This window comes from Musa acuminata, chromosome BXJ3-6 (assembly GCF_036884655.1).
Source record: "Musa acuminata AAA Group cultivar baxijiao chromosome BXJ3-6, Cavendish_Baxijiao_AAA, whole genome shotgun sequence".
NCBI lineage: Eukaryota > Viridiplantae > Streptophyta > Magnoliopsida > Zingiberales > Musaceae > Musa > Musa acuminata.
This window is the reverse complement of record NC_088354.1, coordinates 1494611-1507972: the sequence shown is the minus strand read 5'-3', so window position 1 is coordinate 1507972 and position 13362 is coordinate 1494611. Positions and strand designations below refer to the sequence as shown.

The 13362-nt window shown below is 41.0% G+C and overlaps 1 protein-coding gene and 1 long non-coding RNA gene across 5 annotated transcripts; one reads left to right on the top strand and one right to left on the bottom strand.

Annotated features, from left to right (window-relative positions):
- Positions 1-1419: 1419 nt before the first annotated feature.
- On the bottom strand, positions 1420-4628 carry LOC135641218 (uncharacterized). The gene is made up of 2 exons (XR_010497671.1): positions 2390-4628; positions 1420-2217 (listed from the first exon to the last, which is right to left on the bottom strand). It is a non-coding gene; the product is annotated as an uncharacterized LOC135641218 (long non-coding RNA).
- Positions 4629-10256: 5628 nt separating this feature from the next.
- LOC103971153 (beta-hexosaminidase 3-like) lies at positions 10257-13216 on the top strand. 4 transcript variants are annotated; one of them, XM_065154718.1, is made up of 4 exons: positions 10257-10390; positions 10475-10956; positions 11831-12081; positions 12797-13216. In XM_065154718.1, the coding sequence occupies exons 2-4, from the start codon at positions 10934-10936 to the stop codon at positions 12961-12963; spliced, it is 441 nt and encodes a 146-aa protein (XP_065010790.1). In that variant the 5' UTR covers positions 10257-10390; positions 10475-10933; the 3' UTR covers positions 12964-13216. The 4 variants fall into 3 exon arrangements, 1 of the variants encoding a protein (XP_065010790.1); XR_010497290.1 differs by having other exon boundaries at positions 10475-11004; XR_010497291.1 differs by having other exon boundaries at positions 11831-13216.
- The last annotated feature ends 146 nt before the right edge of the window (positions 13217-13362 follow it).

The window sequence follows — 13362 nt, the reverse complement described above, 5'->3', positions numbered from 1 at the left end:
TATTCTCTGTTGAACAACATGAACATCGTCTTCGGGACTTGACGACACATAGATGAAGGTGTTTTTTTTGTGGAATAAAATATAATAATTTATAAAGTTTCTTTAGCATAGCAAAATAATCACTTTCTCATAAACCTTTTATACGAAAAATTTGTGTGGTGTTAGTTTTAGACCTTACCTCGTTTGTTAGAGCTCCTTTTATTTTTTACTCCGTACCCAAGAGATTGTACAGGTCAAAGTATCTATTTTAACAACAAATTATGTTGTTTTAATAACTGAATCATAAACAATAACACCCTTTCGACAAATTAATGGTAGTCACCTACGATTGATCACTCAATTGATCATGGGACAACCTTCTACGACAACTCCTGATGCTGTAGGACAATGAACCGAGGGGCAATGATCATCCATCTCTAATTCCCACCAATCTGGTCCATATATATCCCGAAATTGAAGAAATATAATAACAAAAATAGTTAAAAAAAGCTGCTCCGAAATTCAATCCAACTGATAACAGATAATTATAATGCGCCCACCACCTTTTGAACTTTCGGAAGACAAAGTAGTTAAATATTAAGCCAACTATAAACCATGACCAAATAATAACCGAAGTGGCAGGAGGCATGATGGAACCAACACTGAATATAACTGGCCAGTTAATAAGTCTTATCCATGTTTTTTTTGGGTATAAACGTGATAATATCCACACTCCCACCGGTGCAAGGAATCCAATAATAATGAAGATAAAGATGATGGAGTACGTGCCATGAGGATAGAACATTCTAGTTGGACCTATAACACCCCATGTGACTCCTAATGCGAATGACCTTCTTTCCCAAGGGCATGTCCAAGTACTTCCTTTGGGCAATAATTCTGGATAACATATATTTTTCACCGACTATAAGGTCCACAGTTGGACACCGAAGCTAACCAGAAAATACCTGTATCAAGAACATTACTTTTGGAGGAATCTTCATGTAATGTGCTAGCTTCAGTTGTACAATGAAAAATTTTGCCGTAACAAGTGCAGTAGAGCCGTATGTTGTGAATGTTATATTTGCAATAGGTTTACCCGACTGCAAGTACCCAATAATGATCTCTAACAAAAGCTTAGTTGAAAATCCCTACAATATAATAATTATTATATTAAGCTGGATGAGAAGAAAAATATTTACAAGGTTGTCTCAATATTCATCTTACCTGACCGATCGTAGCTGCCATGACTCCTTCTGGAAGCAAAAATATAAACACCAAGGCACCAGCTAATATAACTTCCCGATAACGAAGTTGAAGTTGTTCGGTAAATCCCAGAATGAAAAAATGTGAACAATAAGAGAGTTTGATATCAGGCATCAGAATGATCCCAGTCTGTGGCACGGAATAAACAGTGAGTTATAATAATAGGTCTAAAGAACCTCCGCAAAAGAATCGTGAAAATTATTTTTTATGATACGTACAAAAAGATTGGCAACACAATTGAGAAATACAATTCAACATGAATTTACTAAAGCAGGTAAATTCCTCCATCGAAAACGATTTCTAAAGAAATCAATTTGACGTTAGGGAAAGAATCGACTTCAGCTACAAAGAATGGGTCATTCTCTGTACACAACGAATGACCAATATTCCACGCACTGGAGTTGACTCGCTCATGCCGGGATGACAGGTCTCGGTTTCTTGAAGGCTGACAGGCTCTGCACCCCGTTTACGTCGTCGAACTCCGGGTTCGGCGACGTTGGCGGGTTCAGATAGAACGCCCTGTGCCTCGAGCTCGCCGCCTCCGACGACGTCATCGCCGCCGAGGGACTGCCGCTGCCGACGCTCCCGTCGTTGTGGTACCTCTTGTGCCCCCCAGCGCTTGCCCCAACGGAAACGTCTTCAGGCACACCGAGGGAGCACCGGTGCACCCTGCCGCCGCCGGAGGCCGCCGCGGTGGTGCTTGCGCTTGCCGTGGAAGAGCCCCGAGGCCGAGGCTTCCTCGACGCCGCTGCTAGGCTTCCGATGGCTGGCATTGTGCCCGCCCAGGGCCTGGTACGACCCGAATGCCTTCCCGCAGACGGAAGGCCTGTACTCGAGCTTCGCCGGCGGTGCCGAGTCGGAGGTCAACATTGGCATGAGCACCGGGCCCTCATCCGCGAGCGAGCACGAGGAGGCAGAGCCAAGTACTCCTCCTTTGCCGGCAGGTGATCGAAGCGCTTGGATCTCCTATCAAACCTGAAAAAACAAAGAAAGAAAAAAAAAAAAAACAAAAAACAAAAGAAAATTTTTACCGTAACACAGATTTAACCTCCTCATTTCATTTCATTCATAATATCCACGTACAAACACAACCATATATATTACAAAATTAAAACACATTCACTAGATAAAGTACGAGGAGGATTACAATAACAAACTACACAGTGCTATTAATCTTAATAGCTGAAGAGGAGCAGCACGAGGAGCAGCACGGCAGACGAAGCCTGCAGCACTCTTCTTTACTTATCCCATAAACTGACATTATCAAAACAAATATAGTAATTAGCATAAAGATAAAAAATATTAAACACTTAGCCATCACTCGTACACACAGTCAGTCACTCGTACTCGAATGACTCGAATGTGTATCAGAACCATTGTATTTATAGACGCCTCGAATCCATTCGTTCTAAAAAAAACCACCCGTGAGGTGAATGCGAAAGGGAACTGTTCACACACTGAAATAGCTTAAGCCAGCGATGATGGGATCCGCATGTTATCCTATGAACCCGTTTCAGTCGTCAATGATTATGAGTGATTGGAAACCTCATCGTCTGCCCACGTTATCGTCACCATCATTAACATGCAGATCTCGTCCAAGCAGAAACAGCCCTTACGAGACATCCACATCGTCTCACAGGAGCAGGCGCACGCGCAAGTAGTGCGCCTTCCCGTGATCCTTCACACCCCTGAACTCCCACCCCTGATACATCCCACCCGTGAACTTCGTCACGCGGACAACACGGCGTGGGGGGGCCCCGGCTGCCGAGTGATGGCGGCGTGCGAGCCGCTCCAGCGGGGTATGCGCAGCCACGGTAGCGCCCGGTCCACCGCGCGGCTCGCCCGCGCCAGCCCTCGCCGCCAACGCCCTGCCCCCCGAACCTCCAGCGGGAACACCTCCTTGGAGTTCCACACGCTGGCCACCACCCACGAGGCGGGCGGGACGGCAACGAACGCGCCCGCCCCCTCACACCGGACAGCGAAGGAGCAGCCCGAGGGGACGGCAAGGAAGGTGCCGAGGGAGGGCGGGTTGGCGAGGACGTGTAATCCCCGGATGCCATTCGATTAGATTAGTATTAAAGACAGTAATTAGTGTGATGCGAGAGAGGCTCGTACGTCGCCACCGCTCGGCAGCCGCGTCGTTCACGGGTGGGAGGGATCATCACGGGACCTGCGGGGTCGCCTTGTGACGTCGTTCACGGGTGGGAGGGATCATCACGGGAACTGCGGGGTCCCCACGCCTTGTTGCGTCGTTCACGGGTGGGAGGGATCATCACGGGACCTGCGGGGTCCCCACGCCTTGTTGCGTCGTTCACGGGTGGGAGGGATCATCACGGGACCTGCGGGGTCTCCACGCCTTGTAGCGTCGTCGTTCACGGGTGGGAGGAATCATCACGGGACCTGCGGGACAGGGCCCACGCGCGATCATTCACGGGTGGTGGCAGGGATTACTGGCGAAGGAGGGACGGCAAGAAAGGTGCCGAGAGGCGGCGCCGATGTCACGGTGTCCTCCTTCTCCGGCTTGCTAATCATCTCCGCCACCTTTATTAACATTATGATTGTGCTTCTTCATACACATACGCATACTTACTGAGGAGAATAAGATCACAAAAGGATGTCCAAAGTGCGTTAACTCAGAAACAGGAGATGATCGGAAAGAATGGAACACAAAAAGAAAAAGAAAAAAAGAGAAGGAACACGGACGAGCATGAGGAAGGAAGGGGAGTGGCGGACATGGCAGCGCTGCTGTACCCCACCTCCCACATCTGCTCCCCCCGGGTCCCGCTACGCGTCGTACCCCCTGATCACCACGACCGCCATAAACTCCACCATCCAATTTCTCCCTCTGTCCTCCCACTAGGCTCGATCACTTAGTATGGCGGCCAATTTCTCCCTCTGTCCTCCCACTAGGCTCGATCACTTAGTATGCAGCAAGCAAAAGAAGAAGAAACAGAAACATGCCGCTGCAGCTTGTGTCTTTCCCAAGTAGGGGAAATAAGTGATGGCAGTGGAACTTCTCTCTTTCTTCAGAAAAGAGTAGTTGGCATGAATTGAAGGGCATCAATGGTGCTGCAAAAGAAGAACAAACAGAAACACGCCGCTGCAGCTTGTGTCTTCACATATGTATGTGTCTTTCCCAAGGAGGGGAAGTGATGGCAGTGGAACTTCTCTCTTTCTTCAGAAGAGAGTGGTTGGCATGAATTGAAGGGCATCAATGGTGGGTTGAGAGAAAAGAGATGGGAAGGGTAAGGTATGGGGTTCAGTCAGTAGTTGGGACGAGGTGTGGAGGTGCGGTTACTCTCTCCCTCCCTCTTTTTATATGCATAGCTGTAAGAGAAGCACAGGAAGAGGGGTTGAATTTCCAAATGGAAATGGCAACTATTGCTGCGCGGTCCCTCTGCTTACTTCCAGTGTACATAATGGAAATGGCATAGCTATTCCGTTCCCATGTCCATAATAGCATGCTCGAAGGATGTGACGTGTATGTACATTTATACGTTCATAGGCATACGTTAATCAGGGATGAAGAGCAGGAGCAGGGCAGCGTGGCACGAATAGCGCCACATATCATGTAATCTCGACGCGAGCTTCGCCACAAAGTAAGTAGCGGGTAATGGCGCATCATCATCCTTATGGGGCGTATGTGTCACGCACCACCCAATTAATGACAGTGATGGTGGGTGCACATCGCCAGGGTGACGGTGATGACGGCGAGATGTAGGCAGATGCGAACCATGTAGTTTTGGGTGTACCACCATGGTAGAATTGACCCATTTCGATCGACTCACATTGGTGGTACCTTCGAGTCCCACTTCTTTCCACCAATAAGAAGATGATGTTCCCTGGTAGGTGCCTCCGACGGTTGTTTTCGTGGATTCATTTGTTGAAGGGTCGGACGGTTAAATTCAAGATGATGTCAATGATTGGCCAGTAACCAAAAATAAAAAAAAATAACCTTTTTTTTATTTTTTATTTTTCAGATCTTTTTTTGAAACTCGATATGTCTGGGTCCAGTAACCAAAATTAAAATAAAACCTTGATTCGAAGTATCTAAACTTCTAAAACAATTGTTTCTTAAAGCCATCTTTTGCTATTTGTATGAGACATCAAATGAAACATGAATGGTAGAAAAACAAAAGTCCAAAAGGAAAACATGAAAAGTGACTTTGTAAAGATCAAATGTCAAGAAATGACCCAAAAAGAAAGTTAAATCAGTGAAGTAGTATTTGATAGTTTCCGTTGTCTCTACAAGTTTCAAGTTTGCCCACCACAGACCATGATGACTAAAAAGAACATGTTGAGGCATAAACAAATGAGGTGCTATTACAATTAACAGGAAATGTATGAGCTTTCTTGTGTTAACTTCATCACCCCCCCCAAATGGACAAACCTGAACTTGAAAACCTTAGTGAAATCTGAAACATTAATCAGGAATTAGTCATTCATCTAACAACCATCATGAAAGATAATCTAACTTGCTTTTCTAAACTAAAAATATCATGAACTTTGAGAATAAATTCTTAGAAAAGAAGTCACATCAAAGGTATCAATTCACTGTATTGTATTCATCCAATATTATCAATTGCAGATATGATCAAACTCTGCTGTTAATCTTGTAGAAAGTTCTGGCTTTATTTGTCAGGTGCCTCTGGGAACCTGATTATTATGTGTGGCTAGTCTTGTTAACATCTAAATCACTGAAACCGTATTGTATTAGATGCAAACAGCAAGAAGAAGAAAATTTACCAGAAAGAATTCCATCAATTACTTTGAATGTGAACTCTTTACTGACATCAAGTGGTTCTTGGCATTCAGCTGAGGGCCACAAATCAGGATAGCCCACACCCCTACAAAAGATAATTTATAGAGTTTTATCTGGGTTGTGTAATCACTCCCAACCCAATTCACAGAGAAAAATCAAATAAATTGAAAAAGAATATTATTGCATTGCAGAAAATAAGACATCTTTGAAGATGCAGGCTATGATCACCAAGAGCAGTATGAGTTAATATAATAACAACATGATTTCTTTTAGTTAAAAATTCAAGAATTTTTAAATCCATACAACAAAATAAGAGCTAAAAGGCCTTTGGACTTTATCTACCATGAGAGAGCATGGCCGGGCACATCAATCTCAGCCAACACGTTTACTCCCCTTCTTTCTGCATACCTGAAAATATTCTTGTTTAGAAGTACAAAAAGATTCAGTCATGAAGAAACTAAGAAGCACCATAAAACTCATACTGATATATAAATTACAGGTATACACATATGAACCATTTAAAAACATACACAAGTGCAGATGATAATTCATGCATGTGAGGCATCATACAGGAGCTTTTGTCCCCAATTCTTATCACCAGAATGTATATTCTTAGGGGTTTGTTCAATGTTCATCAGAGCAGAGGGTCATATGTGCCACTAATATATGTGCATGACCACAGAGAAGAAGTAGGCCTGCTTAGCATGTAATTAAAACTTAAGTATATTTTAAGAAGTCTGATCATATGTGCCACTGATAAATGTGCATGAGGGGATGATGCAGAGACACTGACAACAGTAGTGTGATGGAGATTATATGGGTCATACATTGCAAGAAATAATATTTCAACTGATGAAAGGAAACTAGACATCACATAAGAAAAAATAATTACTTTCTTCTTAGTTCAGATGTCTGTTACACTCAAATATATCTGTATGCAAACTTTTTGTCCTAAAAAGTCATATGCCTGTAATGATCTAGGTATAACCCTAGCATATTCACCATCTCTTGTTGAGAGCTAGGTACAGATGGCTGGTTAATGATCAGAGCTAGGCCAGTGTGACAATCTCCAAGAACAAACATACCACAACCTTGAAAAGGATGCTTATGTAGCCATTCATTGCTTACTGTGCGATTTCAAGAGCATCAGCCTTCGTATATCGCTCAGAGTAGGAGCATGCACCAGCCCACAGTCTTGGATATGATGGTATCTCCAAGGGGAAGGATTGCTTATCCACGATATGCCATTCAAGCGCATTTTGAATATGATTCCTAGTAAATCAATTTCATCATTTTTTTTCAATTATGAACTGATAGGATACTCAACTTGAAACATTGCATATTGTCCTAAAAATATATGGGTCTTCAATTCACATTAAAGAAATTTAGATTTAATATCTATTTCTAAATATTTTATTATTTATCTAAAAAAATTCATATATATATATATATATATATATATAATTATTCTAATCATAGTATGAGGATAATTAAATCTAATAATGCAGAATTTTTAGAAAATAACAAATAAGTATGAGTGAAAATCTTAAAATTTAATCTTGATATTGAGAAAATACAAGTTGATATTCCTTTATTATTTTCAAGAGATTGTTATTCTTCAAATCATTAAAAGAATTAATTAGGTGAATAATAACATAATACTGAGAAACTCTTATTTGATTTTAATGCCATCGCTAATGATCATGTAGAACAATCACAATCGGTAGTTTAAAAAAAAAGTCAGAACAAAATGAGATATGTTCTTTATGATTATTATATATAATATCTATAAGAATTAGATTATGATATAGAAATTAAAATAATTTCTCATTGTTTTCACAAGTTTTGAAAAGTAAGGATTTTGAAAAATGGTATGATGCAATAAAAGAAGAATTGAAATTAATGACTAGAATGATGTTTGAGAACTCATCGAATTGCTTAATAAATATAAAAGAGTCTATTATATAAATATAATTTAAAGAATAATATTAAACGATATAATGGTTAGATTTACGATCAAAGATTTTACCAACAAAGGTTGCATCGATCATAACGAGATATTTTCTAGTTTTTTAAATAAACATATTAAGAATCATCATAATATTAATAATTTATTATGATTTTGAGTTACATTATAAGAATATGAAAATATTTTTTTAATTAGGGATTCATAGAAAAAAAAAAAGAAATATACAATTTAATATATAAATTTTAAAAATCTATTTATAATCTTAAATAAATCTTGAAGAATATATAAAGCAAGTACCACTTGTCCTAATTTTTCTACCACCAAGCCTGCAAGCACACAAGGAAAATTGTCTTATTGTCAGTGATGACACCAACACAATCGATCCAGATCGATGTACACATCGATAAATCGAAATTTTCAACATATATTATGTGTTTTTTTTGCGGGGAGGGGGGAATTTGAGAGAGGCAACACATGAGGTTTCTGAATGATGTAAGATAGTCTATCATATAAGCAGTAACCTTTGTTTTGACTAGACAGATTGGAAGTTGAAATAATGGCATCAAGAGCATAATGCAATTAACATTCTATAAGAAATAATGATCTGATCTCATTGGTCGATAAGTTTGTGCTTCATTAGTTTGTTCAGTTTGCCATGCAGACCAAAGGATGGATGATAAAAAAGCAAACTGTTACTATATATATATACACAGTCAAGGTTTATAAATATGTTTATTTTGACTAATATTAGACACTTTACAACATCAACTACAAGTATGATGAATGATGGATGGTCTCTGTTCCCATGCATCATCATGGTATCACTGAATACGTGAGGGTTGTTAGTGATCATAATTATTATCCAAAAATCAACATTTGATGTGTGTTTTATCATTAATGATGAGAACTTACATTTGCCATATTTGAAAGCATATGTAAGATATCTTTCTCGTGTCAAAGTAAACCAAAAATAATTTTGATGAGATAGCTCAAGTTAGCAAAATATTCGATATATATCCCTCAAACATGAGAGATCTATGATCTGATTTATCCAAAGCCAATAAAAGAAGGTTAGTTGGGCTCCGAAAATTATGAGATTCTGAGAAATCTTTTTGATGAAAGAGGGATGATCGAGGCAAAATACCTCACGAGAAACTAGACATCCCCTCAGGAACCAATGAGAAATAATTACATAGATGTAAGAACACAAAAGGCCATATCGAAATTGATGAAAATATAGATTTCGCACGAAGTACTTTGCACAATTTTTTTTTTCTTTTTCGTTTTTAATTTTTTTGCTTTTTTTTTTTCAGGTTTGATACGAAACGATTCTCCCTCGGACCTAAGTGTTTCGATCACTTGCCGACAAAGGAGGAGCACTTAGCACTCTGCCTCCTCGTGCTCGCGGATGAGCAAAGCTAGCAAAGTACTTCGTGCGACTAGTAAATATTCATCCGCTTATATACCTTAAACCAGGGCTGATGGGATCCACATGTTGGTCCTATGGGTCCCGCTTAAGTCACCAATGGTCATGAGTGATCGGAAATCGCATCGTCTCTGAAGAGGCACATCGTGGTTAGGTAAGTCTCGGTCGGCTGCCCACGTTGCCGTCACCACCATTAGTAACGCGTCCGGCAGATCTCGTACAAGTAGGAGGAGCCGCGGAGGTCCACCTTCACATAGATGGGGGCGGTGTGGTGCTTCGAGGGTGAGGGTAATAACAAGGAAAGGGAGTGCCTCAGGCCACGGTCTTGATGCACCCACGGACAAACCCAACGATCTCCTTCTCCGGCCCGCTAACCATCTCCGCATCTTTTATTAACAAAATTAAAGCATATTCCTAACACTTAATCACACATCCAAGATAGATAAATAAAAATAATAATTATCATCATTAAAATAAATAAAATTAAGACAACCAGAATCGCACCCTTGGTCATATCTCACACACTACTATTTCACTCACTCGCTCAGAACCATTTTATAAACGATTTGGGAACCCACTGCCTCTCAAAGGTTTATCCGTGAACCCACTGTCTCTCAAAAGCTCACCCGTAAAATGATGGTGACCGTGACAGCGACGTGAGCAAAGCCAGCAAAATACTTCATGCGACGTGCAAATCTTCACCCGCTTAAACACCTTAAGCCAGCGTTGATGGGATCCACATGTTGGTCCTATGGGTCCCGTTTCAGTCGTCAATGGTCATGAGTGATCGGAAACCTCGTCGTCTCTAAGGAGGTACCTCGTGGTCAGACAAGTCTACTTCCGTGACTACCGATACACGTTGGTGTAGCAATCGTTGCTAGCATGGGTCTGCTTCTCCTGCGTGATGACAGAAGCAAAAACTGGCGTCGGCCAAACAACTCAACCTGAGGCCAAGGCAAGAGGAAGTGTGGTTTCGGAACCGAAGAGCAAGGTATTCTTTCTCCGGCCATTAATTGGGTGTGATGATGCTGTGACCTTCGTATACTGATCTCGTTAATGCTTGGGTTAATCTCAGGACGAAGTTGAAGCAAACAGAGGTGGACTGCGAGTTCCTGCAAAAGGAAGTGCAAGAGCTGAGAGCTCTGAAGCTGTCGCCTCAGTTCTACATGCACGTGACTCCTCCCACCACGCTTACCATGTGCCCTTCCTGCGATCGCGTCTCCAACTCCACCGCGTCCACGACGACCACCATCACCACAACCTCAACCTCGTCACCGTTTGCCAACGCACCGGCGCAGCCGATGCCGGAACACCATCAGGTCCTCCACCACCGCACGATCCCGGGCCCATGGGCGCCGATCCCGCTCCGGCCATTCCTCGATGCTCCTCCGCAACGCTCGTAACTGAGCTGTCGTCAACCATATCACGCACACCACCATCACCATGACCATGGGCTCTGGGTTCTTGCAAGATATGGGATGCTACTGTTGCTGTCAGCACACGATGAGTGCTGTTGTTTCGGATAGCCTACCAAATGGCAAGAATGATAAAGATATGGTAATTATTTCTCATTGGTTCCCAAGGGGGTGTTTGGTTTCTCGTGAGGTATTTTACGTCGATCATCCCTCTTTCATCAAAAAGATTTCTTAGAATTTATAGTTTAGCCGATTTCTCAGAATTTTCGGAGCCGATCTAACCTTCTTTTATTGTCTTTGGATAAATCAGATCATAGGTCTCTCATGTTTGAGGGATATATATCGAATATTTTGCTAACTTGAGCTATCTCATCAAAATTATTTTTGGTTTACTTTGACACGAGAAAGATATCTTACATATGCTTTCAAATATGTCAAACGTAAGTTCTCATCATTAATGATAAAACACACATCAAATGTTGATTTTTTGGATAATAAATGTGGTCATTAACAACCCTCATGTAATAATCGATACCATGATGATACGTTTGGAACAGAGACCATCCATCATTTATTCATCATACTTGTAGTTGATGTTGTAAAATGTCTAATATTAGTCAAAATAAACATATTTATAATCTTTTGACTATGTACATGTATAGTAACAATTTGCTTTTTCAGCATCATCTTTTGGTCAGCATGGAAAACTGAACAAACTAATGCAGCACAAACTTATCATCCAATGAGATCAGATCATTATTTCTTATAGAATGTTAATTGCATTATGCTCTTGATGCCATTTTTTCTTTGTCCAATCTGTCTAGTCAAAACAAAAAGTTATGATGATACACTATTTTACATCATTCAAAAACCTCATGTGTTTCCTCTCCCAGATCCTCACCCGAAAAAAAAAGAAAAATCAGAATGCATGTTGAAAATTTGGATTTATTTATGTGTACAGCGATCCGGATCGATTGTGTTGGTGTCATAAGACAATTTTCCTTGTGTGCTTGCAGGCTTGGTGGTGGAGTAGCACAGAAGGTGGTGGCGGCCGGAATGAGATGCATTGTGAGCAACCAGGAGAAGTGGTACTTGGATCACTTGGATGTCCCATGGCAGAAGTTCTACATGAATGAGCCCCTTACAAACATCTCCACGCCTGAGCAGCAAAAATTGGTCATTGGTGGTGAGGTGTGCATGTGGGGAGAAAGTATCGATGCCTCTGATATCGAGCAAACCATCTGGCCTCGTGCTGCAGCTGCTGCAGGTAATACTGGCGAAAACTAAGCATTAAAATCTCGGTTAGATATCAGTTTCCATAACCTACCCAACCAATATAAGACCGGTATATATATAATTGAATAAAATAGAAAAACAAATTAAAAAGTAATGGTATTGTATTGCTATCGAACTATATGTTCCAATATCGGCATTCGGTCAGACAGGAAACATCAGTCCATGCATATTCGCATACAGATCAATTGAACATTTCAAAATGGTAATATCTTTATTGGTCTGACACTAGATGTGTGCATTGACAAATTCACAAACTCAGCATGAGTCCACCATCTTTTGTACATCTGAACTTGCATGTTTGTAGAACAAGTGATATCTTCTTGTGCATCCAAAGTACTGTGGTAGTATAGAATATCAAACTTGCCAATACAAGATTTATGATATAGAGGTAAATAATTCTACTTAATTTTTTCATATGAAAGATTCAAGAATAACCAACCTGCACCAAACCAGCCGAGTGCTACCTCTGCTGTCTCCTTACTTCGACAGAATCATATTATCAAGTTGTCTTCTTCAACATGCATGCTACTCATATCTGAAAAATGTATTGTGTAGTATCAAAAGCAGAGATAAAGATCAATACTTGTATAAACTGTTTGTCAAAATTCACGCCATTGTTAATTAAGTGTTTCTGATCATCTTTCGTGAATCTACCGAATTCTGCAATCGATTTGTTTTTTCCAAAGAGAGGTTGTGGACTCCTCTTGACAAACTAGCCAAGGACCCAAGGCAAGCCACAGGAAGATTGGCTAGATTCAGATGTTTGCTCAACCAAAGTGGGGTTGCTGTTGCGCCGGTAGCAGGACCAGGCAGAACTGCTCCATTGGGCCCTGGTTCTTGCTACAAGCAGTGAACAGCCATTAAGATCATCGACAGCAGTGCTTGCATGATGCTAAGAGAGGATCAGCCATTGTTGCCGGCCTTTATGGGGGGTAAATTCGTATTTATATGACAATAGTTAATCAGTTTCTGCTGAAATCTTGCTGATTATTGTCATTCAAGCAAACCCAAAAAATAAAATTTCTGCTGTGGAGCAAATGTGACATAATAATGTTTCTTTTTGTCGATCGTTGACATGTTTAAGATTAACAAATTAGTTTTCCTGATATCTGAGTTCTTTGCATCTTCTTCTTATTTAGTTCTATGCTGTTAGCAACAAAACAGTTCAAATCTCTCAGCAGTCAGATTTCTCATCTCTTTCCTATCCTTTCTTAGTTGTTGTTTCTGGAAGCTATAGAAGATTGCCTTGTTG

Coding starts and splice junctions, on each gene's coding strand:
- LOC103971153 (XM_065154718.1), top strand. CDS start 10,934: ATGGCAAGAATGATAAAGATATG. Junction 10,957..11,830: donor GCAAGAATGATAAAGATATG/GTAATTATTTCT, acceptor GTGTGCTTGCAG/GCTTGGTGGTGGAGTAGCAC. Junction 12,082..12,796: donor TCGTGCTGCAGCTGCTGCAG/GTAATACTGGCG, acceptor TTTTTTCCAAAG/AGAGGTTGTGGACTCCTCTT.